Source organism: Ceratotherium simum, chromosome 11 (assembly GCF_057802395.1).
Source record: "Ceratotherium simum simum isolate JZ-2026a chromosome 11, ASM5780239v1, whole genome shotgun sequence".
Taxonomy (NCBI): domain Eukaryota; kingdom Metazoa; phylum Chordata; class Mammalia; order Perissodactyla; family Rhinocerotidae; genus Ceratotherium; species Ceratotherium simum.
Window position 1 is genome coordinate 67,615,454 of NC_141910.1, and position 24,550 is coordinate 67,640,003.

Sequence of the window (24,550 nt, forward strand, 5' to 3'; positions counted from 1 at the left end):
AATTGTTAACCAGGTATTAAGAACTGAAAAGGCAAACACTAAGGTATTGGTAAGAGAAGCAGTGGCCACAGGAAGCAGCTACCACTCCAGGGCTGGGCAACAGGGAAGAGGCGGGCCCTGAGAAGCTGGATCCAGACCTCTGAGCAGGGCCACCAGCCGGTGCTGGAACCCGGACTCTGAGGAGGGCCGTCAGCCGGTGCTGGGACCCAGACCTCTCAGAGGGCTGCTGGCCAGTGCTGGGGGCCTCAAGGTAGATCGAGGCTGTTCCTAGGAGTGTCGGAAAACCACAAACTGGAATCTCCCTCTCTGTTGGAACCACCTGTTGTTGCCAGGGCAAAGGACTGTTGATGTGTGATGCCAGCCCAACAGCAGACAGACAGGAAAGAACAAGTGCCCCCGCCCCTCGCCTTTTAGTCTCTCTAGCACCCCTCTTGATTAAGGTTAACCACCAAATGATGCAATAATTTCTAACTGAACATTAGTTTAAAAAAATTAAATAAATAAATATGTGTGTATATACACACATATGCACACTCTTTCAGTACAAAAAAACTAATGACTTTTTCCTTTTTCCAGATTATTTGTTAAGTTTTTAAGAGTGATGAATGTGTGTGTGTTGGCAAGAAGAGACTAGGATGTGGAGTACTTTTGTCCCAGCTTTTTGCGTTTTGTCCAGTTGTATTTTACTTGCTTTACCGTGGAATGTAAAGCACTAAGTGGAAAAGGACAATAAATAGCTTATAGCTTTATCCTGAGAGTTGTCGGATTCACATCTAGAATTCCCCTTAGAAATTTAGCATTTCAGGAGCAGGAAATAGTGCAGTCAGCACTGTTAGTAGAATTTTAGGAGTTCCTGCAACTCCAGCCAGAGGCTACAATCCTGGGCCTGGTGGCCTCCGTTCATTAGGGGCCTAGACTCTCTGAGGCTGACCTCGGCCCAGTACAGCTTCTCTCAGCTTGCTTCCAGGTGAGCTGGGAAGAGGCAGGGGAGGCTGCTGTTTCTGTGCTCCGTGACCCACCTGAGAACATCGTGTGTGTCCACGTTATTTCCTACTCTGGGGATAATGACATTTTAAAAATAAGAATAAGATATCCTCTGTGTGAAATTATACTCCTTACAGAACTACTAACCTTTAAAGCTAAAATGTAGGTATTTTAGTACAGCTTTTTTTTTTCTCTACTAGAAATTGCCAAAAGTTAACAAAGAGCTGGCACTTAAATTAATTGAGGAAGAGGAGGAGAAGCAAAAATCTACATGGAAAAAGAAAGTTAAGGTAAGATTTTATAAGGCAGAGAAAATACTGATAAATTGTACGTTTTCTTGATAATAATTTGTATCCTTTCTTTAAAACATTTTTTTTTTCCTTCTTATAATATGGTATATGCTCAATGTGGGAAGTTGGTAAAATAGGAAAGAACTTAAAGAAGTCACCCATATAATTCTCCCCAGAAAAAGGCATCATTAATATTTTAGTGAATTTCCTTCCTGTCTTATTTCCCTTAAATTGTAAACTATAATAGCAAGATAATATTGTATATACAAAATATCCTGGTTCTATAAAATAACACAAGTGGTTTCCCGTTTCATTAAAAATTCTTTGTGAATGTTTTTGAGAGCTACATGTTCTGTTTTATGAATGTATTATAATTTACTTAATCCTTTTATTGTTAAATGACTGTTTATTGTTTTTCTTTGTACTAACTAGGTTTGTTTATGATTCCAGAAGTAACCAATTTTTAATTAGACATGGCAGTATAGAGAGTGTGCACGCTTACATGTGACTGTTACCCACCATCCTTTACTAATGTGAAGATAGACAAAGAGCAGTCATAAAATAAGGGTTAGCACTTCATTTAGCTGATGTTGTCAAGACAGGAGAAGAGTTTTCTAATTTTCCCAGGTGTATGAAGACTTCCTCATTCCTGCCCAGTGCTGTTTTCTCACCTGCTTAGATGAGGCAGGCAGATAAGCAAGCTGGAATGAGTTGTAAAGACAGATCTCTCCTGAGAGCCTGCCTGATCTGACTCTGAGTAAATGGCCTACCCTTGTAACTTTGGACTAGCTGTGTTGAGCTCGCAGGAGGGTTTTGTTTGCTTGTTTATTCTTTCTCTTTTCTCTCTCTGGTTTTTAACCAGGCAAGTGAACATGAGATAAGGGAGCTCTTCATATGTTTATTTTTGTTCCCCTCTCTCCAGCGATGCCAAGGGACTGCACTAAACATTCTTGTTTCTGTGTACCTTGCTCACTAGTTGTGTCATCTTCGGTGACCCTCAGCTTCACTGGGCCGTAGTTTTTTCTTTAACATGCAAGGATAGGACCAGAGAGGGGCGTTCTTGGTGCTGTGAGTTCTAACTGGATTCATACTCACTGTGCCCCCTGTTGTCCTCTGCTTCCTGATCCTTTCTGCAGCCTCTCGTCCTGGTCTATTACACTCTTTTAATATAGTATTTAAGTCTTAATTTTTGGAAGCCTTCCTTAAGTAAATAGATAGATGGCTTTTATGTTTCCATTTTCATTATATGAATAATAAACCAGTGTTGAAACAATGACTTAAACTTATTATTATATAAATTTACATCTATGTGCTATGGCTATGCACCTTCCTAATTTACATCAATGTGTTAAATGTATATGTATATCTTAAAGTGTTTAAAATGTAAGTGCTTCCTGCAATGTTGACTTGCTCCTCAGAGTATGTTCACGTTGATCTTCTTGTTAGCCCAGCCTGAGGATGAGTAGGGAGGTAACTTTAAGCTTCATATCATTTTACAAGCTAAATGGGCATGATCTCTTTTACTTGCCCTAAAGCTTCAGTAGGAAGATAGTGGAACTAATTTAGGCTGCAGATATATGCATTCCTATCTATGTTTTATACTTATTAGTCCTTATCATTACATTTAATGTTATAGTGGGTAGAACACAAGTTAGTGTTTAATTTTGATACCGTATGCAGCATGTTGTACACAGTTGAGGAGCCTTTTTATAAGGCCTTTATGATTATATAGATGTGGAAAAAGGCTCCTTTCCTGGCCAGCCACCCTTTCTTTCGCAGACTTTTGTTGAGGTTGGAGCAGCCAGAGATTTGTAACACAGGCAGTCCTCGCTGTGCACAGTAGTGAAGGATAGTAAAAATGACCATGTGAGCTGAAAACATGTAAAGTGGTCTTAATAGTAAATGGGAAAAGTCATAATCTGTGCCTTTAGAATTTTTTGTCAAAATATTAATAGAGTCATGCTGTAGAGATTCATTAGGCTGTTACTGTTTCTACTGCAAGTGCAGAAGAAGAACCTTGGAAATTCTTATCTTTCATCAAACAGCAGTTTCTCTCCAGCAGTTGGAAGCTAGAAAGTGCCAGCTGTGTGGCCATGTCACCTGATAAAATTCTGCTAGAAAGTAGTGTTTGTAAAATGTGCCCCTAATTTGCCTTTTGGTGGTTTGCTGACCCAAATCAGGTCCTGTTATCAGAGCTCAGTGTCTTTCCAGAAATTCTTAAATATAGTCTTCTAAAAATCTGAGGCTGATATGGACAAAGTTTGTATGATTGTTTAACAGTTTTATCTAATTAAATGAAGACCTTAAAAACCATTCATGAATTAAGGAAAGAATCCTTCATTATAATTGGAAAGGATACTTGAAAGAATTGTTTAATCCATCAGTAATTCATTAGTCTTGCCTTTGAACTCAGCTCTTCAAACTCTCAGAGCTTTAATAGCTCTGATAACTCCTGATTTGAAAGTCAGTATCGTGCAGTTATGTTCTGAAATTTCATGGAGGCGGACAGTGAAACATATTCCCAAATATTGCTACCACTGATAACATGGTTAAAATCTAATAAGGTGTTTACCGTTTAGTTGATGTTGAACCTGCAATAGGAAGTGACCCCCCGCATAATGTCAGTAGCATTATCTGGACATTATCCAAACTTAGAAACTTGGTGATATCAATTCTAATTAAGAATTAATTCATTTAGTCTTTAAACAAATATGTATTGAACTCCAAGTGTGCACAAGCAGCTTTGAGAGCCATGGCACTGGTGACCCATTTGATTTGGAAGGGTTTGAGTTTTGGTTAGAGACATTTTGCTTACAGATGTCATTTCCTGCCTGTTAGCCTTTTCTGTCAATTTTTGCTATTGCCTTCTAGTCTTGTATGAAATTACTGCTCTTGGATTCAGCTCAGTCAGATATTGTCGTGCATGACGTCTCTAGGCCTGGAGTACTCTGTGGCCTGGAGACCAGGGGAGAGGTGTCTTAGCCTTGGGGATTATTTGATATCATTAAGAGTTTGTGTTAGAGGAAGATTGGCACAGATGTTAGCTCAGAGACAATCTTCCTCACCAAAAAAAAAATAATAATAATAAAAAAAATACTTAGGAATAAATTTTTTAAAAAAGAGTTTATGTTAATCTTTCATCTCTCTAGGGAAAAGGTATAATCGTACATAGACACTGTGTTGGATAAGATCAGTTTTAACATCTAAAATATTATTTTTTAAAGCTTTTTTAGTACCAGTTAAAAATTGTTTTTCTTGTTTATTACATTTGTACACACATGCTTTTAAAAACTAAATATTTCTCCAAGGTTTGCTGGGAATGTTGGCTATCCTCTGTCCTTCTCTCCGTTCCCTCCCTTCCCCCCATTTCTACTTCTCTTGAGACAAACACTTTTGCCTTTTTTAGTGTAAGATTCTGTGTCTCTTTATATTGCCCATAGGGCTACTTCTTTACTTTTAAGGTTAGGCATTGTCTTTTGATAACCTTCCCTCCTGATAAAATTATATTGTCATTTTGGGTAAGTCAGTATTCAGCATTTACATTGTTATGATTATGCAAATACTCTTTATATGCGAGTTGGAGTCACATAGTAATCCATGGTTACCTTTCCTGTATAACCTTCATCTTCCTTGGACTTAATAATTGACTTTTTTGTTTGTTTTCTATATGATTATCACTAGTGAACTCTCAGTTCTTTGCCAGTTGTCTAAATCTCATCTCAAGATATTTATATGAAGATCAGTTGTATGAGTTTTACTTTCCTGAAGAAGTCTCTTCTATATCTTTCTGCCCTGCTTCATTCTGGTCTGATGCCTTCGAATCCTGATCCACAGCCTTCATCCTGGGAATTCACTCTACCTTGCCCCCATATTGGATACAGAATTAAAGGAACCTTTAGTTTTTTGAAGGAATATTGTTTCCAACCCAGACAAGCAGTCAACCATTGTAAGGGTGTAGTGAAGAAATTTTCAAACATGCACGTTCTCAACAACAAATTGACCCTTATATGCTTTTTTCCCTCCAGAAGTTCCTTAGGATTTGCTCCTCCAAAATAAGAGAATAGGCCAAGAAAGAGGGCGAGTTTGGGGCTGTCTCCCACAGACGGCTCTGCTTCACTGGGGCCGCTTTCCATCCAGAAATCCAGCCCATAGTGCTGGCCGCTTGGAGGGTCCTTTCAACCCAGAAACTTATGGTCTTCAATGCTGGGAAATTTTCGAGAAAAAAAATTTTTAAATAGTTTTTCCCTGCTGCGAACCTTGGTCATTTATTCATATTTAAGAGTGAAAGATTTAAAAAGCTGAATGGAGGGGCTGGCCCAGTGGCATAGTGGTTAAGTTCGCATGCTCGGCTTCAGCGGCCCAGGGTTTGCAGGTTCGGATCCTGCGTGTGGACCTATGCACCACTCATCCAGCCATGCTGTGGGGCTGTCCCCCATACAAAATAGAGGAAAATGAGCACGGATGTTAGCTCAGGGCCAATCTTCCTCAGCAAAAAGAGGAGGATTGGCAGCAGATGTTAGCTCATGGCCAGTCTCTCTCACACACACACAAAAAGAAGCTGAATTGAAACTCTGAGGTGGGGACAGTGCCCATCAGTCACTGTGTGGTGACCTGGCCAAACTGCCTATTTGGAGAAGCTCTAGATATCGATATCTTTTCAGCCTTTCTCTTGGCTGGTCAGACCCTCCTGCATTCCAGTATCTGAGAACTATAGTCAGGCGAGCTTGGGGTACGGGGACGAAGAGGCATTTCAGCCCCAACACACGAACCTTCATTGAAGCCCCCTGGTGCCAGATGCTTCCCTTGCCCTCACAGTGCTGTCGCCCCAGCCCGACAGCTCCCCCTTGCAGAGAAGAGGCCTCCAGATGAGAGGGGAGGTTCCAGGCCTTCCTCTCTTGCTTCCAGAATCTCGTTGCTCCTGTTTCCTTTCGTATCCTCTCATTCTTAAGGGTTTGTGTCTTTTTTAAGCCCCATTTCTATTGTTTTCTTGGGGTTTTAGCAGAGATTAAAGGAGAGGTCTGTGTTCAAACCACCATCTTTACTCAGAAGTGTACATCAACTTAATTTCATAGATATCATAGCATTGAAAGAATTAATTTGTTTTAAATATCAAACATTCCTCATATATATTACTGTGTTGGAACAAAATATTAAATAATAAGCACCCTATCAGATCTAAAAGTATATGTCTTTGAGATAGGGCTCTGGTATGAACAGTACTTTAAGGTGTTTTCCAGATTTGAATGACAAGTGTTTAGCAATATGTACACATGTATTTACAGGGAAGATCACTAGCCAGACACTTGTAAACTACTGTAGAACATCACTAACTACATCTTATCCTCCTCTTTTTTTTTTTTTTCCCCCAAGACAGTTGTGGAAACAAACAATTAGACTAGGAAAAATCTCTGGGGGAAATATTTTTACAGCTGGGTCAGAAGAGTTTTTGTTTTGTAACTGTTCATCCAAGGCATACTTGTCTTTAGGCAGTGCAATTTATTGTTTTAAATTAAGAAAGAAACTTAAGAATACTAGCAACATACTCTTTTTTAACATTTTCCTTTGTTATTTATTAAATGACTATTTAATAAATATAGTAAGATAAAAGGAAAACATTTCCCTTGGATTTTATTTGTTTGTTTTTTTTTTTTTGCTTAGAAGTGTATAATAGGTAAATAGCTATTCGTTTGAAAATATTTGGATCTTTGGCACCATTACCTATCCTATATTTACAGAGAACTCCAAAATTTTCAATTTAGCCCTCTCCTCTCACCTGATACCTGGTGCCTTATTCCCAGGCACCTAACGGTGTCCATCAGAAGGCAGATAACATTCTTGTACCATAGACTTAACCAGTCTTAAATGGAGCATAATTTCTTTTTTTCTTTGGTAATTTTTCTCATTCACTGGATTTTTTTTTAAGACTTAATTTTTTTAGAGTAGTTTTAGGTTCACAGCAAAATTGAGTGGAAAGTACAGAGATTTTCTCTCTACCCCTTGCCCCCATATACTCACAGCCTCCCCACTATCAACGCTTCCAACCAGAAGGTACATTTGTTATAACTGATGAACCCACATTGATACATCATAATGACCCAAAGTCCATAGTTTACATTAGGCTTCACTCTTGGTGTTTTTTCATTCTGTGAGTTTGGACAAGTGTATAATGACATGTATCCACCATTAGAATATCACACAGACTATTTTACCTGCCCTAAAACTGCTCTGTGCTGTACCTGTTCATCCCTCCCTCCTAACCCCCGGCAACAACTGATCTTGTTACTGTCTAGACCCATTGTTTTGCCTTTTCCAGAATGTCGTATAGTTGGGATCATACATATGTAGCCTTTTCAGATTGGCTTCTTTTACTTGGTAATGTGCATTTAAGGTTCCTCCATGTCTTTTCATGGCTTGATAGCTCATTTCTTTTAGTGCTAAATAATGTTCCATTGTCTGAATGTACCACAGTTTAATTATTTATTCACCTACTAAAGGACATCTTGGTTTCTTGAAACATAATTTCTTGCACTTTACTCCATCCTGTGCCTCTTTTTCTGATCTCCAATGACGGATCCTAACTCGTGGTATCACCAGCTTTCTAGTCACTTAAGCTAGACACTTGAGAGAAATTTCTAACCCTGTTTTTCACTCTTAATCTTCCCCCATCTCCTCCATAGCTGTATCTATCAATTCTAACTTAGAAATCTATCTCACAATAATCCTTTCCTGAAGAAGTATTTATTCCCATCTTTAGATTCCCATTGCCCTGATTTAGGCCCTGGCTCTTCTCCAAGTTTCCTGAAGTGGTTTCTTAATCTTCCTCATGACTCTGGTTTTATATACCAGGCCATCGTATACCATGCTGCTGAGGACCGTTCCCATCTGAGATTCTTGAAGCACACTTCTGTCTATCATCTGTTTCCTCCTCATCTTCTTTTTTTTTTAAAGATTTTATTTATTTATTTATTTTTCCCCCCAAAGCCCCAGTAGATAGTTGTATGTCATAGCTGCACATCCTTCCAGTTGCTGTATGTGGAACCCGGCCTCAGGATGGACAGAGAAGTGGTGCCTCGGTGCACGCCCGGGATCCGAACCCCGGGCCACCAGCATCGGAACACGCACACTTAACCACCAAGCCACGGGGCCGGCCCTCCTCCTCATCTTCTTCTTCTCTAGTAGTTCCCCTTCACCTGTTGAATAAAGGTCATGGTATTTATAATCTTCTACAACCTGGACTGATCAAAATCAGTCAGCTTTTTCAAATGTTGCCATTATTCTTGCATCATTAGACTATTCACCACTCCTCAGAGTGGTGATGCTAAAGAGCTGGAAATGCTCTTTAGATTTCTATCTGTTGAAACCTACTTTTCTTTGAAGCCTCCTCCCAGATGTCACATCCTCTCTGAGCCCTTCTGAGATGTCTCTTGGGGCCGGCCCCGTGGCTTAGCGGTTAAGTGCGCATGCTCCGCTACTGGTGGCTGGGGTTTGGATCTCGGGCACGTACCGATGCACCGCTTCTCCGGCCGTGCTGAGGCCACGTCCCACATACAGCAACTAGAAGGGTGTGCAACTATGACATACAACTATCTACTAGGCCTTTGGGGAGAAAAAAGGAGGAGGATTAGCAATAGATGTTAGCTCAGAGCCGGTCTTCCTCAGCAAAAAAAAAAAGAGGAGGATTAGCATGGATGTTAGCTCAGGGCTGATCTTCCTCACAAAAAAAAAAAAAAGATCTGAGATGTCTCTTGTTGGAATTACTTTTTACCTCTCTGCTCCTGGAGCACTTTCAGCTGTTTAGCATCCTTCATAAGGTACTTTGTAGCATACAGATGTTTCTTCTTTCTTACTAGATTGTGAGTGAGCCCACTGGGATCAGGAACTAGATCTTATCTATCTTTTTTCTTCCTTAAACCTAAATCTATCTTGGAAATGATGTGTAATCAGGGAAGACTTGTTCAATGTATCTCAAATATATATTCAATATATCATAGAATTTTAGGTAAGGGTTCATCAGATTTTAGGTACATACGGGTAATAGATAGGCCAAGTTCCTTAATGTCTCATGATTTACCCCATTTTTATGTAGCTCTGTTACACAAGTACAGTGTTCAGAACTCAACTACTTACAACCTTATATATTCTAAATAATGGAGAAACAGTAGTAAAATAAAATCTGTTCAGTAGAGCTAGAGTCCACCACAAACAGGTTAGCTTTTCCAGCCTGTGTTCTGGCTGTTGATTCTGTTTTACAAACCATTTTAAGTAGGTTGATTTATCTGGTTTCCAAGCCCATGGCAGTTAAGGAACAGTAGGAGAGCCGTGTGTGTGTAAGATTATCATCTGTTTATGTGAACAGATAAGTTTACAATACACTCTAGAAAACTTTCTGTTCAAAAATGGTACAAATAGGGCCGGCCCCATGGCTTAGCGGTTAAGTGCATGTGCTCCGCTGCTGGCGGCCCGGGTTCGGAACCCCGGGCGCGCAGCGACGCACTGCTTCTCCGGCCATGCTGAGGCCGTGTCCCACATACAGCAACTAGAAGGATGTGCAACTACGACATACAACTATCTACTGGGGCTTTGGGGAAAAATAAATAAAAAATTATCAAAAATGGTACAAATAGAAGAGGAATTTATTATCAATCCTGAGCTGTCCAAATGGATCTCAGTAGCAGTTTTATTATGTCAAAATGACAAAATCTTACACTGTATCCTTTGAGGACAATTAAATGGCTTAAAGAAAAAAATTTATGAGGCTGTCCTATAAGGGATGGAAATATCCCTTATGTTTCCTAATAACTCAGTTGAGTCAGTCAGCTTACCCACCAGCTCCCACCATATTAATTCTTGACTTATCAGTGTATATGTCCTCTCTCAGTTTTGGAATATGAAATTGAAAGACTCGCTAATTTTAATTCAGTATAGTAACTATGCTTTAAAAGCCATGTTTAGAAAACATATTTTTCCTTGAAAAGTCTTTTTGCATTAAAAATGTTAACTGAAGAAAATTCTTTCTAATGTATGAAGCATAAAGTTAGCCAAAAAGGCTCATTCTTAGCTCATTATGTGTAATGGCTGAGCAATACATATTGTCTGTGAAATAGATTAATAAAATTTGTTTTGTGGGTAGGAGATAAAACCCAGGGGCAATTAGAAAGTTCTGGAAACTAGTTCTAAAGAAATTTCATAATGTAATAAATTATGTCTTAGGCAGCTTATTAATTTATAATTGAGTGAAATGTTTTTAAGCCATCTTTCTGGTCAGATTTTATTCAGATATTAACTTTAAATTTTTACATTCTTTTTGTTATAGAGCCTTCCTAATATTCTCACCGACGATCGATTTAAAGTTATGTTTGAGAACCCTGACTTCCAAGTAGACGAAGAAAGTGAAGAATTTAGGCTTTTGAATCCACTTGTTTCAAAAATTAGTGAAAAAAGGAAGAAGAAACTAAGACTCTTAGAGCAACAGGAACTTCATGAAAAAGTAATGTACTCTGAATTATTTAGAGTTTGCTGCCGTTTCTTTATATAAAGTTTCTGTGTAAGTTAGAAGGGTCTTTGAGTACACTCGAAATGTATTTTGTTTGACTTTCAGCTTAGGAGTATATCTTATTTAATTAAAGGCATTTTTGTCCAATGCATACGACATCATGTACTCTGATGAGCTAGTGCTATTTAAAAGAAAATAATGGGTCAGTGTTGGATTGGGGGAAAGGAGCTGCTTCTTACTATTTTTATTTCAGGAAGAGGAGGAAGAACCGGAAGGAAAACCAAGTGATGCTGAAAGTTCTGAGAGTTCAGATGATGAAAAGGCCTGGGTTGAAGAGGTCAGGAAACAGCGCAGACTTCTCCAGCAGGAGGAAAAAGTGAAGCGGCAGGAGCGACTCAAGGAGGACCAGCAGACAGTTCTCAAGCCCCAGTTTTATGAGATCAAAGCAGGAGAAGAATTCAGAAGCTTCAAAGATTCTGCCACGAAGCAGAAGCTGATGAAGTGAGTAACACGCTCTCAGTGAGGCCTGGCGTCTGGTGGAGCCTGCTTTTCCTCACTGGCACGTTGCCCTGAGCATGACATTCTGGTCTTTGGAGTTAATGTGAGGACAGGACCACAAGGCCTGAGGGAAATGTCATTATTAAAATACACTGGTCTTTATGATGATTACTTTTAACAACTTTTTGAGGTAGACTTTGCATACAGTAAGATATGGGTGTAGTCCTGTGCGTGTTGGTAAATGTGCAGCAGAATGTCTATGCTGCAACAGCCACACTCGTTTTTGTTGTCCTTGCTTTTTCCCCGTCGGGCTCTGTAACCTACAGTACTTACCTTGTTCTGTGGCCTGTGGGTCAGTGCCTTGAAGCCTTTTGGACAATGTAGTTACAGAGGTAACAGATTCTTTGCCTCTTAACAAAAAAGTTATTTTTAAAAATTGGAATTTCAGTTTTGTTTACCCCCATCTCAGTTTACCTGATTATTGAAAAAGTCACTTGGAAAATTTGCTGGAAATGTTAAGCCTTTTGCAAGAAAATTGAGAGATCAGAAAGAGTAGTATTCCAGAATAGTCGAATACATAGAGACAGAAAGTAGAATGGTGGTTGCCAGGCATGGGGAGAGGGGGAAGAGGGAGATATCACCTAATTAGGACAGAGTTTCAGTTTGGAATGATGAAAAAGTTCTGGAAATGGGTAGTGGTGATGGTTGCACAATAGTCTGAATGTACTTAATGCCACTGAACTGTCCTCTTAAAAATGATTAAAATGGCAAGTTTTGTTATATTTATTTTACCACAATAAAAAAATCAACCTTAAAAAATAATATTATTTGGACGGTTTCAGTTGTCAGATATCTAAATGAGGAACAAGGTAGGTACTCAAGTCTCTGCTTTGAGAATTTCTAGGGTAAGTATTACGTAGATAAGATTCGAATGTGAGAGATGGTCACGGTAGATAATATTGAAAGAAGAGCTTGAAGATCTGGGGAGCCAAGAGGAGCAGGGGGAGGAGGAGCAGGAGCTGGGCAGGATAGATGAGGCGTTATGTTAGGCCGGGGGCAATACCAATCCTGTACCTTGTATTTCTCCAGCTTCCAGCTTTCTGTTTAGGAAAGTGTGGTTTTTCAGATGGAAGAAGGGGGAAAAGGTAGGAGGACATCAATGGACAGGTTCAGTTGTTTCTGGAATGGAATATGCCTATTCATCTTTATTTCACCAGCTCCTAACAAATATCTGGGACACCAAAAATTGAGTGAATCCTTCAATTTAGAATCCAGGAGCATCTTGAAATTCTGGTTCTAACTGACAAAAGAAATTTTGGTGAGAAAAGAATCTAGTTAATAGATATCTTTTGAAGATATTTTCTTTACCTACCAACCTCACTTTTCTTTTATAACATACTTTCTTGAGATATAATTCATATACAATTCATCTACTTAAAGTGCACAATTCATTGGCTTATAGTATATTCACAGAGTTGTGCAACCGTCACCACAGTCAATTTTAGAACATTTTCATTACCCGGAAACAAAACCCTGTACACCATTAGCATTTACCCCTACCCCACCCCATCCCCAGGTAACCACTAATCTACTTTCTAGCTCTATAGATTTGCCTTTTCTGACATTTCATATAAATGGAATCATATAGTATGTGGCGTTTTGTCTGGCTTCTTTTACTTAGCATAATGTTTTTAATGTTCATCCGTGTTGTAGCATGTGTTAGTACTTCATTTGTTTTTATTGCCGAATGACATTCCAGTGTATGGATATACCATATTTTTCCTTATTCGTTTATCAGTTGATGGACATTTGGGTTGTTTTCATTATTTGGCTATTATGAATGATGCTGCTGTGAACATTTGTATATGAGTTTTTGCACTAACATATGTTTTCGTTTCTCCTGGCTATATACCTAGGAGTGGAGCTGCTGGTCGTATGGTAACGTTATGTTTAAACTTTTGAGAAACTGCCAAACTGTTTTCCAAAGAGGCTGCTTCATTTTACATTCCCCCTAGCAGTGTATGCAACCTCACTTTTTATATAGCTGTTATTCTTAGGTATTTGGAGTCCTACTCAGAAGCAGGGGGAAGATGGCATGTTTCTAGTATTCTGATTCTGTGGAGTGAATTTCTTTGTTAGGTTATCTGCTGTTTTCGTCTTGTTTTATTTACTTTATCCCTGGCTCTTGAATCAGTACCTAGACCGAAGTAGGCGCTTGATAAATCCTTGTTGAAAGTGTGCATCTTCTGTGCCTTGGCTACATGTCAGGCAGCTCAAGAAGTTACGCTTTTGAGATCTGCTGAAAGGGAACTTATTAACTCCTCTACCCATTGACCAGGGAAATGTGGGAGCAGTTGTTTTTAGTGTAACCATGGTAAAAGGAGGCCGTGATTTGGGGGTGGGAGGCATGACTAATCACACAGACATTCTTCTGCCTGTGGGTTGTAGCAGGAAATTAATGTAAAAAACAAAAGGGATAAAAATTTCATGTTTAATGAATAAGTAATAGCTAAGTTAATACACTGCAATTAAACCTTCTTACTAAGTCAAACATCACTAAGTTAAACATTTTTTTAAAGAAGAGGAGCTATATAAGTGATAATACTTATATGAACTTAAAAGAAAAATCCTGTTGCTTAAAGTAATAACCCTTCGGTATGAATAGCCTGCAGTTTGCTGGCGTTTTGGCATAAACTGCTTGTTGAATTCTAGTCTTGACTGGATTATTTTGGCAAATCCTGAACTTGCAGTATCTCAATATTATTTAATGAAGCAGTGAACCATTATCCTTCAGAGAACTAAAGTGACTCCTTATGTTTATTATGCGAGTTACTACAAGGCATAAAACACAACATCAAAATTGAGTGTGTTATGTTTAGACATTCACTGGTGCTTGCCCAGCTTTAAACTATTCTATGTAAAGAGAAAAGTGAGTAGTGAATCGTACTCACTACTTGAGTAAGTTATCTTCTTTGCTTGGCATAGTAATGTGGCTTTAGAGAAATACATATGTCTGTCAACATGTATTTATATGCATTACAGTATGCTAGACTCTATTTGTGAGTGTATTCATCCACCTCTCAGCCTCTCCACCCGTCCATTCATTCATCAAACACTCGCTGAGTGCCTAGTGTGAGCAAAGTTCCGTTCTGGACCCGGGGGTGCACAGGACAGGACGGCTCATGTGCCTGGAGCACTCACATTCCGGCTGATGCTCTGTGAGCTGCGAAGAGGCATATGAAAGGTATAAGAAAAAAGGGGATTTAATTTTTTGAGATTTAAGGAAATCTTTATAAGAGGTCATATTGAAACTGGTCTTTTGAAAGATGAAACGATGAGCACTAAAAGCAGGGTGGGAAAGACAGCGTTCTAGGCCGAGGCTCAGTGTGAACAAAGGAACGCTGTGTGAACGCTGTGGGGAGCACTGTTTTCATGCAGTGAGAGCATAGAATATGTGGGGGGAGCAGCAGTAGATGAGGCCAGAAGGGCACATAGGGCCCCGCCCCAAGCACTGGAGAGCCAGGGGACGTTTTTAAGCTAAGAGTGATGTGATCAAATCTGTTCCATCCCCTCCTGCCAGTAATGTCAATACTTTTATAATAAAAGCAATACATGATTTTTTGTAGAAAATAAAAACAAAAACATACAGGCATAAAAAGTCCCTATTTCCAGAAACCTATTAACAAAATACCTCAGTTTTAGAGAGAAAAGGTGAAGAGAAACTGGACACCTGGGATCAGCTAACATACTCTACAGTAGTCCCAGTCAGAAGTGATGAAAGCCTGAACGAGGGGGTAGAGAAGAGGAGACAGACTTGGAACCAAATTATTCGTAAGACTGTCTAAGAAAAATGAGCATATACCACAATATTGGTTACTAATGTAATATCAAAGGGAGAGTCAGGTGTAATGTTGAAATATCTAACAGTGTTGCCACTGAGATGAAGAATATAGAATGAAAAACAGGTTTAAGGCTAAAAGCATTGAGGGGCTGGACCCACAGCCGAGTGCTTAAAGTTCCACGTGCTCTGCGTTGGTGGCCCAGGTTCGCGGGTTCGGATCCTGGGTGCAGACCTACTCCCCTCATCAGCCATGCTGTGGAGGTGTCCCACATGCAAAGTGGAGGAAGATTGGCACAGATGTCACTCAGGGCTAATCTTCCTCAACGAAAAAAAAAAGCATTGAGCTGAGTCTTCAGCACATTAAGTCTACAATGCCAGATGTCTTCTTGGTAATGTTCAGTAGACAAATGGAAATGTAGGAGGGGGCCAGAGATGTTAGTTTAAAAGATACCAGCTTTTATTGTGTGATTGAAACCATGGTATGAAAAAGACTTACCATATATGTGTAGAGTGAGATGAGAGCTAAGGATGGAGACCTTGGGAACAACAAATATTTTTCTTGAGTCTAGGATAAAAACTATGAACTTCTCTTTAGAAAAACACAAATGCGTGCAAAGTAATACGTATAATTTTAGAGATGTCACAGATACACTGATAGCCTAGGGCTAAGAATTCTAATTTAGAGGACAGGCAGAGGAGAAGATGGGCAGTAAAAATTATAAACTAAGGAGTTTTCCAAAAAGTAGGAGGAAAACTGAAGAGAGACAAGCATGGAGAGACTGTCACAGAGAAGGGTGCGGTCGAAATGTCAGGTGGAACAGGGAGGTCCACGAATGAGGTTGAAAAAGGCCCTTAGGAGATTGTCTTGTTGGGACTGGTTCCTCAGGCAGTCAGACCAAATGTCTGATTGCAGTGGATTGATGGATGAATGGAGATAAGAAATACTGTGAACAATTATGTAGATGGTTCTTTCATGAAGTTTGGCAGTGAAAGGAAGGAGTCAAAGCCAATAGGAAAGGTTGACAGGAAAGGTTTTTGAGGCTTGAGAGATGTGATTTGTTAGTAGGCAGAGAGGAATGAACCTGGGAAAGGGGACAGTACAGAAACGAGAGAAAGGACTGAATGGACAGAGCTGAATTTGGGAAGCAATCAGGAGGAAGTGGGGCCAGGAGCTATAGCCGCAGAAAGGACAAGGGGTCCATCTTCAGAGACACGAGGGAAAGAGGTCAGGACGGGTGGAGAGAGTCACGTGTATAGGTAGAAAGATGGAGAAGTCCTGTTTGCTGGCCTCAGTCAGGAGTCTGGGCACACGAACCTCTTCAGTGGTCTGGGACAGCATGGCCTGCAAGGGGTAACGTAGATGTCGGAGTTGTCTGTGGTTGAGCCCTGGGGGAAGAGAGCCCTTAGAATGACAACCTTCTAAATTTCAGGAGCCGAGGATACCTCCTCTTCTTGGGTAATAAATACTACCCACTGGGTGGCCCTTTTAATTCAGTTTATGAAAGCATTCTTTGAAGTGCCTACCCTGTGGTAGGTCCTGGAAATTCAAAGGTTTTAGGACGTTCGTTCCCTGCCTTTGGGGAACTCATCTTCTTCACCGGGTAGTTTGAGGAGCTCTGGGTGAGCTCTTATCACGTCTATGACATCATCCACTTTGTGAACTAACTATGGCCAGTTTGTACTCTTCTTCTAATTCTCCTCACTGATAGTGGATGAGAGCTGAAAGAATGCAATCTTGTTTTAATAAAGCATTTTTAAAATCTAATCCTGAAGACAATTTAATTTCAAAGTTACACTTAAAGAGAATCTTTTATTACTTAAGTAATATGTACTTAAGTAATATATAAGCATATTTTCATTGTAATACTTAAGAATGGAGGATAAAAGGTGGAAGTCTCTTTTACCCCTCCACGCTCCCTCCCTGAGGTACCTGCTTTGTATGCCTTTTCAGAATTCACTCCTGTGTATGTACACACTCACATATAAGTTTTAGCTTTTCTTTCTTTGACATTAGTGGATCATACTGATCATATTGCTGATTACTTTACACTATTCATTTAACAATAAGTTTTGAAATTTTTCTTTGTAAGTACATGTAAATCTGTTTGCGGCTGCATGAATATTTCGTAAGATGGATGGGCCATAATAATATGCCCTAATTTTGGATGTTTAGGTTGTTTCTCGTTTTTCTTTTACCTTTTTCAGTTATAAATATGTGCACATGTGCAAGGATTTCTTTAGAATATATTACCTAGTAATGCAATTTGCTGGATCAAAAGGAGTGTGTGATGGATACAGCCAAACTTCCTAGAGAAAGGCTTTGTGCACTTTGCACTCTTCCTAGAGCACCTGTTTCCCTGCACTGGCAGCAAGAGTGGGTGTTAGGAATCTTTTTAGGTTTTAACTAAGCTGGTAGACGAGGTAAGGTATCAGACTTGACGGTTGCTTGAATTTACATCTCCTAAGATAGGGGCTTTGAAGCCACATATGCAAACTGAAAGCCTTGAAATAGAGTGTTCAGTAACTGTTACAGTATATGTAAATATTTGTCCAAGTTATTTATTTAAAACAAAGGACTTAAAACTTTAAAATACTTAAAATTCATTTATCTGTGGATTCCATTTCTCCATTCTCTTCTTATTCCCTTTGATGTAGACTATGGAGGGGTGATTCCTTTATTTTAATTAGAGTTAATTTAACTCTTTTCAATGCCATACTCACTAAAGCATGTGCCTTTATGTATATTACCTTCCACTCCTCTACCTCCATTTCCATGCAAAGTGATTTTAAAAACTCTCAGTTGAGGAGCATTATTTTTAATTAAATACTTTTAATTAAAGAAATATTTGTGTGTGTTTTAAAGCCTCAATGAAGTAAATCATTCAGCTTTCCTGGGGCATCTAATAAATATATAATTTAATTTTTACCCGTATAGTTTATGCTCCTTTTTCTTTTTTATTTTAAGATAGCCCTACTGATAATTCAAAGTCTTCCCCTTATAGCCCTCTCCATCTTGTACCAAGTAATTCCTCTCACTTTCAACCTTCTAAAGCCCATATCTTTTTCCTTAGCAGTCCCCACTAATTTGTGTGTGGGGGGGGGATTGTTCAACTTGTGGCAGTGAGATTTTTTTCCCTAAAATTCTTAACCTTGCTATTAATTACAACATGCCCAAAGCCAGCAGACCTGAAGCTGAGAGAGAAGCAGCAGCAGGACTGGGGAGGGCGAGAGAGGCAGGAAGGGAGTGCTGGCCCTGCTCTGCTGAGGGCCACCAGTCCTGGGTGAAGCCCCGAGAAGGACGTGCAGTGTGGTTTGTGCATTCTGTTCTTCTGTTACAGTAGAGAGTTTCCAGCTGTCTACTTCTTCAATCATCTGACCAAATTCACACTCAAGTAGCAGGCTTTGGAACTGCTGGTTAGCAGCCACGTTCCGTAAACTGACTTTCAAAGGGAGGGAAGTAGGACTCACTTTAATGTGGAAATCTCCACACTCAGTCCCTGTGTCTGATCTTCTGCCATGGCTCGTCCTAAAACTCAGCTGTCTTTCCAGTAGCCTAGACAGAACAAGTTTTTACAAGTGTACATCGAAAGTACCTTGAGAGCAAACCAGAATTTATATACCCTATCATGGAGGAAATAAGGTCATTCTTAAAAGAGTAATAATTTCCCACAATTTACTTGAAAAGTCTTTTTCTTCCCAAATTAGTGTCTTCTGTGTGCCATCTTGTCTCAGTGGCTCCATAGTTATTCAGAAGTCCTGTTAACTTTAAAACCTCAGCATTTATAGCTATGAGGGGAAAGGACAACAATGAAATGAACAGGTTAAGGCATTTGCTTAGGCTAACATAATTCACATGCATGCTAGAGTCAGTCTACACTTCACTTTTGAATTCTTGTTAAAAAAAAAAAAAGCTAAATTAAATCTTAATTTCATTCAGTTTGTCAGGTGGAAGCTTGTCATTTAGAATACTTAATGGACTTGTTTCCTGAACAAGACTTTATAAATCAAGTATGATCTGACACACACCTGGAGACCAGAAATTCTTAAATTGGAATCCTGGTTTTAGACCTGAATCCTTATGTGGCCTGGGGCAAGTCATTTACCATCTTACCTCCCTTTTTGCCATCCATGGAGGATAAATACTTCTGTCTCAGGGACGTTGAAAGGATTAATTAGTTCATCTGTAAAGAACTTTGAAGATGAAAAGTACTTTAAAAGTGCTTCTTAATAACATTATTGCTTAGAAAAGAGTGCCACTTTTATGCTAACTGCTTTATGTCTCAAATTAAAGAAGGTATGTTTAGTACATTTCTAGTGATTGTAAACTAGAGATAAATCTCTCATGGTGTGAACATCAAACATTAGCTTCAGAATTTCAAAGGAGCATCTCTTTGTCTTATGGATCATTTAGGAGCTGTGTTCTACTCAGTAATTAGTTAGAAAGGTCATATTTCAGGAAAAAGAAGACCCTTTCACACAATTCAGCCTTTTTTTATTCAGTCAAGTTTTTTAGTATAAACTTTAAAAGGGCACATTCAATTTTAGTTGGTGCAAGGAGGGTTAGAAAGGGAAATATATTGACTTTTTTAAGCAAAGAACAGAAGAGAGAACCATATTCTTTCTTTTTTTCTTCCCTCTCCTCTCCCCTCCCAGTTTTATCACGAGGATATAAGGGAGTTGCTTTAGCCATTTCTAGAAGGGGTAGAGCTAACATTAAAACTATGTATCTTTAGGCTTAATTCAGTTTCTTCCCCTTTAAACCAAGAAAACAAAAAGGGCCAAAGGTTCTGATTTTATAATAAAACATTATTATAACAACATGCAATGAAGTGTTATATAACCGGTACAAAATTCAAATTTAACGTCTTGACTGTAAAACAGAGGTGGGGTGGTGTTAATTATGCAGATAACAGTGAATTGCAGGGCACAGCAAACAATAACAGGGACATGGTTATATAAACAGACCCTAGAAAAGTTTAGAAAACATGATCAAGAAATGAAATGAAACTTAAATTTGGGGTGAAGTGTGTCAGAGTAACTTAAATAAGAAGCTGAAAGGGAGGCCACCTGGAGAAATGGTGGTGAATCGGGCTGAATCAGATAGAATTTACCCTCAGTGCAGTTGCTCTTGTGTTCTCTCTGTGTAATCAGACAGGCTCATGGTTCAGGTTGCTCGTACTGTGGGCGATGAGTGCAGCCCAGCAAGCTAAGACTGAGTGAAGGACAGGTCAGACTTCTCACAGCCCTTCTCTGTGGTTTGACCTGGAGACTTCATTTGGGTCCACTACTGTGGAGAAGGTGAACGAGTTGCTGAAATACATAGTTATATATAAAACACTGTAGAAACGTAAGTGCCACTGACCATTACAGTAAATTACGGGCTTCAGAAATAGTGCTTCTTGCATTTTGGCTTCAGAAATAGGATTTAGTGAGGTAAGTAGCAACCATTGAAGTATTTGGAACCACTACTTAAAATATTAAATTAGTAGGTGTTTTTGGCAGCCATTGTTTTTACTGTATTATCTATTGAGTGTGAGTAATGACTGAGTGCCCCTTATTCTTTCCATTGATTGTGTTAAATTAATGCCATTTTTTATCTTTACCACATGTGTAAAAGATTTTTCTTTATGTGATCAATCCTAATTAAAACTTGTTTCAAGTGGTAAATCAAAACATAATACTAATCAATGTGTCATTCTCTTAATTTTTCTACAGTAAAACTCTTGAAGATCGTTTGAAACTTGAAGCAAAAAATGGGACATTGAGCGTATCAGACACCACGGTTGGCAGCAAACAATTGACATTCACATTAAAGAGGGTAAGTTGTTTTTTTAGTGATATTTTTTAATTCACAAAAGAAAAATAGGCTTCCAGTAGTGCTCTGGGTGTGTCAGACCTCAGAACTGCCTTTCCAAGTTTTTCCCTATTGAGGAAGCTGTGTTCCTGTGCTGGCATTTTCTCTGCGGCCAGAGCGCCTCCTGGGTTGATAGCACACTGCTTGACTGAGGCAGAGCCAGGCGTGTTTCTGGTGTTGTGAGGGAGGCAGCGCTGTTGGTGAGGAGCCAGCAGTGTGCTTTCTGGGGCACTGGGCCGCCTGAGGGGCAGCGTTGTAAAGCAGAAGTCTGACCATCTAAGGCTATAAAAGAATACTTAAAGCTTATATGGACTCTGGGGCCAGCCCTGTGGCGTAGTGGTTAAGTTCGCACGTTCTGCTTCGGCAGCCCAGGGTTCACCATTTCGGATCCTGGGTGCAGACCTACTCACCGCTCATCAAGCCATGCTGAGGCGGCCTCCCACATAGAAGAGCCACAGCTCTACAACTATGATACACAACTATGTGCTGGGGCTTTGGGGAGAAAAAAGAAAAAAAGAAGATTGGCAACAGATGTTAGTGCAGGGCCAATCTTCCTCAAAAAAAAAAAAAAAGTCAAATCTTTAAAAAAAAAAAAGCTTATATGGACTTGAAAGAAGACCAAGAATTGGTGAGTTCTAATGTATTCATGACAGTAATATCCAGCCTCCACAGGGTACTGTAGTTTCAGAAGGCGAATTACTCCATCAGCGATAGGTGCCATCATGAGCTGATTTATAGGAGTCATTTCTTTAGCCAGCTTTAATAAAGCCTGGCACACAGTGTAGAAGGAATAAGCTGCTTAAATATTTGCTATTAACTGATGAGTGAAACTACGTGGCTTTATTTTTCAAAAATTTTTTCTCATTCTGTTGATCTCCCTTAATATATATTGTCACCAAATAGGGAAAGAATGACAAAGACTCCACCTCTGATTTCCTTATTTTTAATTAAGATAAAATTCACATACTGTAAAATTCACCTCTTTAAAGTGTACAATTCAGAGTTTTTAGTATATTCACTAAGTTGTGTGATCATCACCACTATCTAATTCCAGAACATCCTCATCATCCCGAAAGGAAACCCCGTAACCTTTGGCAGTCACCCCATACTCCCATCCTCCCCGCCCTAGGCAACCACTCATCCACTTTCTGTCTCTATGGATTTTCCTATTCTGAACATTTCATATAAATGAAATCATAGAATATGTTTTTTTCCGCAACTGGCTTCTTTTGTTTTCAAGGTTAATCCATGTTGTAGCTTTCAGATCTTCATTTCTTTTTATGACTGAATAATATTCCATTGTGTGGATAATGCCACATTTTGTTCATCCTTCTATCTGTTGATGGACGTTTGGGTTGTTTCCCCTTGTTTTGGCTATTATGAATAATGCTGATATGAAAATTCAGGCGTATGTTTTTGCATGGACATATGTTTTTCATTTCTCTTGGGTTTATACCTGGGAGTGGAGTTCCTGGGTCGTATGATAACTGTTTAACTTTCTGAGGAGCTGCCAGACTCTTTCCAAAGCAACTGCACCATTTCTCATTCCCAGCAGCGGTGTATGAGGGTCCATTTTTTCCAAGTCCTCACCCACACTTGTTTTTGTCCGTCGTCTTTGTCATATCTGTCCTAGTGGGTGTAAAGTGGTATCTTATGGTTTTGATGTGCATTTCCCTGATGATATAGAACATCTTTTCCTGTGCTTATTGGCCATTTGTATATTTTCTTTGGACAAATATCTGTTCAAATACTCTGCCCATTCCTCTGATTCTTCAACATTTCTCTCTGACAGCATCCAGGAGGCTTGCCAAATTATAACTTTTTTATTCTAAATGTAAGAAGCTTTTCAGTTAAATCTGTCTCCATTTAGAGCAAATTTGCACTTTTAGACTTCTTATGTAAATAAGCCAAAACTGGATGTGTGTCCAGAGTAACTTATTGTGCCTATTTCTAATTTCTTATAAGTTGTCTGTGTACCCTTCAAACGTTTCCTGATTCCCTCTGACATTCAGAATGCCAGGTGTGCGGCAGGAGCAGGACAGCTGCAGGAGGGGCCATCAGCTGCCTCAGCTCTGCTAAGGGAGTGAGCTTCCACTCTGCAGTAGGGTGCAAGCACACGTCTCTTCTCACTGTTTCTTGTTTAATTAGAAGGTACTAAGTTGAATATCAGTTTATAATTTGTGGTGAAATGAAAATAAGGTGGTGAAATGAAAATAAGATGGCTCTGAAATTATTTTTTTTGGCTAAAAACTAAAGAAGCACTAAGAAATACTTAAAATGACCTCATAGTTGAGTCAAGTAGAGTCTTAGAAACTATTTTTTGGGAATATATCAATTAATGTTTGATTTATGCCTGTTGTATCATTTGACTAACAATATTTTAACTATTAAATCTCAGTTTTATTTAAGAATATTTAGGGATTTGTTTGTGTATTGTTTTATAGAAATCTCTTTTTATACTAAATGTGTAATATAGTCAAGTAAAATCTTGAGTTTTCCCAGTATTTTCATATATAGTTTCTAAAATGTGAATAAAATTTAAGGGGAAAACTTATGCTTTAGTATTATTTAAAAGTGGCAAAACTGGGAATAGGTCCCCAATCCAGTTTTAACACTTCCTGTAATAACAGTTCCTCGTCAGATCTGCGGCAGGGCTGCTGCTGATGCCGGCGTGTGGTTGGCGTTTGTCCTGCTCCCTGCTCTGTGGAGGACTCTGAGGCTGTGGTCAAAGAGTCAGGGCAGGAACAAGGAGGAGAAGGAAAGGAGAACTTGCCGAGAGCTCCTGGCCCATAAATCATAACGAATCGGTCGCCTGATGACAGCGTCTTCTAGACGCAGCCTTTTAGAGAGAGGCTGAGTCTTTTTCTGGATGGAGGTTTGACTGTAGACTGTCGCTGCTGCTTAAAAGCTCCTCTGTAGGCTCCTGCCTTTGTGGGAAAGGTCTGGCAGGGCTTCCCAGAATGTGCTGCAGGAGCTGTGGAGGTACCCGTGGCTGTGCCATGAGATGCATAAGGGAAATGCTGACGACTGAGGTCCGTATTGAAGATGTGTAAACGCACCTCACCTAAGAGCTCCAACACACCCTGTCTATCTTCATTTAGTACATCATTTTCCAAAATTATTTGGACAAGAAACACTTTTTCAGAGATGCTTTTTGACATGAAGAAACAAAATATTAAATAACCAGTGTTTGTTACCTTTGCAAGGGTCTTGATGATACCATTATTTGGTCTGCTAGGAAGTGTGCCTTTTCCCTCAGGTTTTCAATACGTAAATATGTATTGAATGTCTGCTCTGTGCTGCATGCTGGGGACACACAGAACAAGACAGACGTCATCTTTGCTGCCACAGTTCTCAGGCTGTTGAGAGAGAGACATATACGGTTATATTGTTATAATGTGGTGAGTGCTCCAGGGGTGGCCAGAGGGGCCTGACCTGGACAGAGGAGTTAGGAATTGATAAGTGATGGACAGGCTAGGTTTCTAAGAGCGGGGGTGGGGTGGGGGCAGGCAGGGTTCCAGACACAGTGCGCGTATAGGCAAAGTTCTTGCTTGAGGGAGGAAGCCAGGCGTGCTCGGGGTCTAAACGAG

General features: G+C 39.5%; 1 protein-coding gene across 1 annotated transcript in view; it reads left to right on the plus strand.

Annotated features, from left to right (window-relative positions):
- Positions 1 to 24,550, plus strand: part of NOL10 (nucleolar protein 10) — a 106,261-nt gene that overhangs the window by 76,465 nt on the left and 5,246 nt on the right. Inside the window, exons 17-20 of the mRNA XM_004436467.3 lie at positions 1,185 to 1,274; positions 10,588 to 10,761; positions 11,021 to 11,268; positions 20,822 to 20,924. Of these exons, the coding sequence (XP_004436524.1) occupies positions 1,185 to 1,274; positions 10,588 to 10,761; positions 11,021 to 11,268; positions 20,822 to 20,924 (615 nt within the window). The remainder of the gene's footprint in view (positions 1 to 1,184; positions 1,275 to 10,587; positions 10,762 to 11,020; positions 11,269 to 20,821; positions 20,925 to 24,550) is intronic.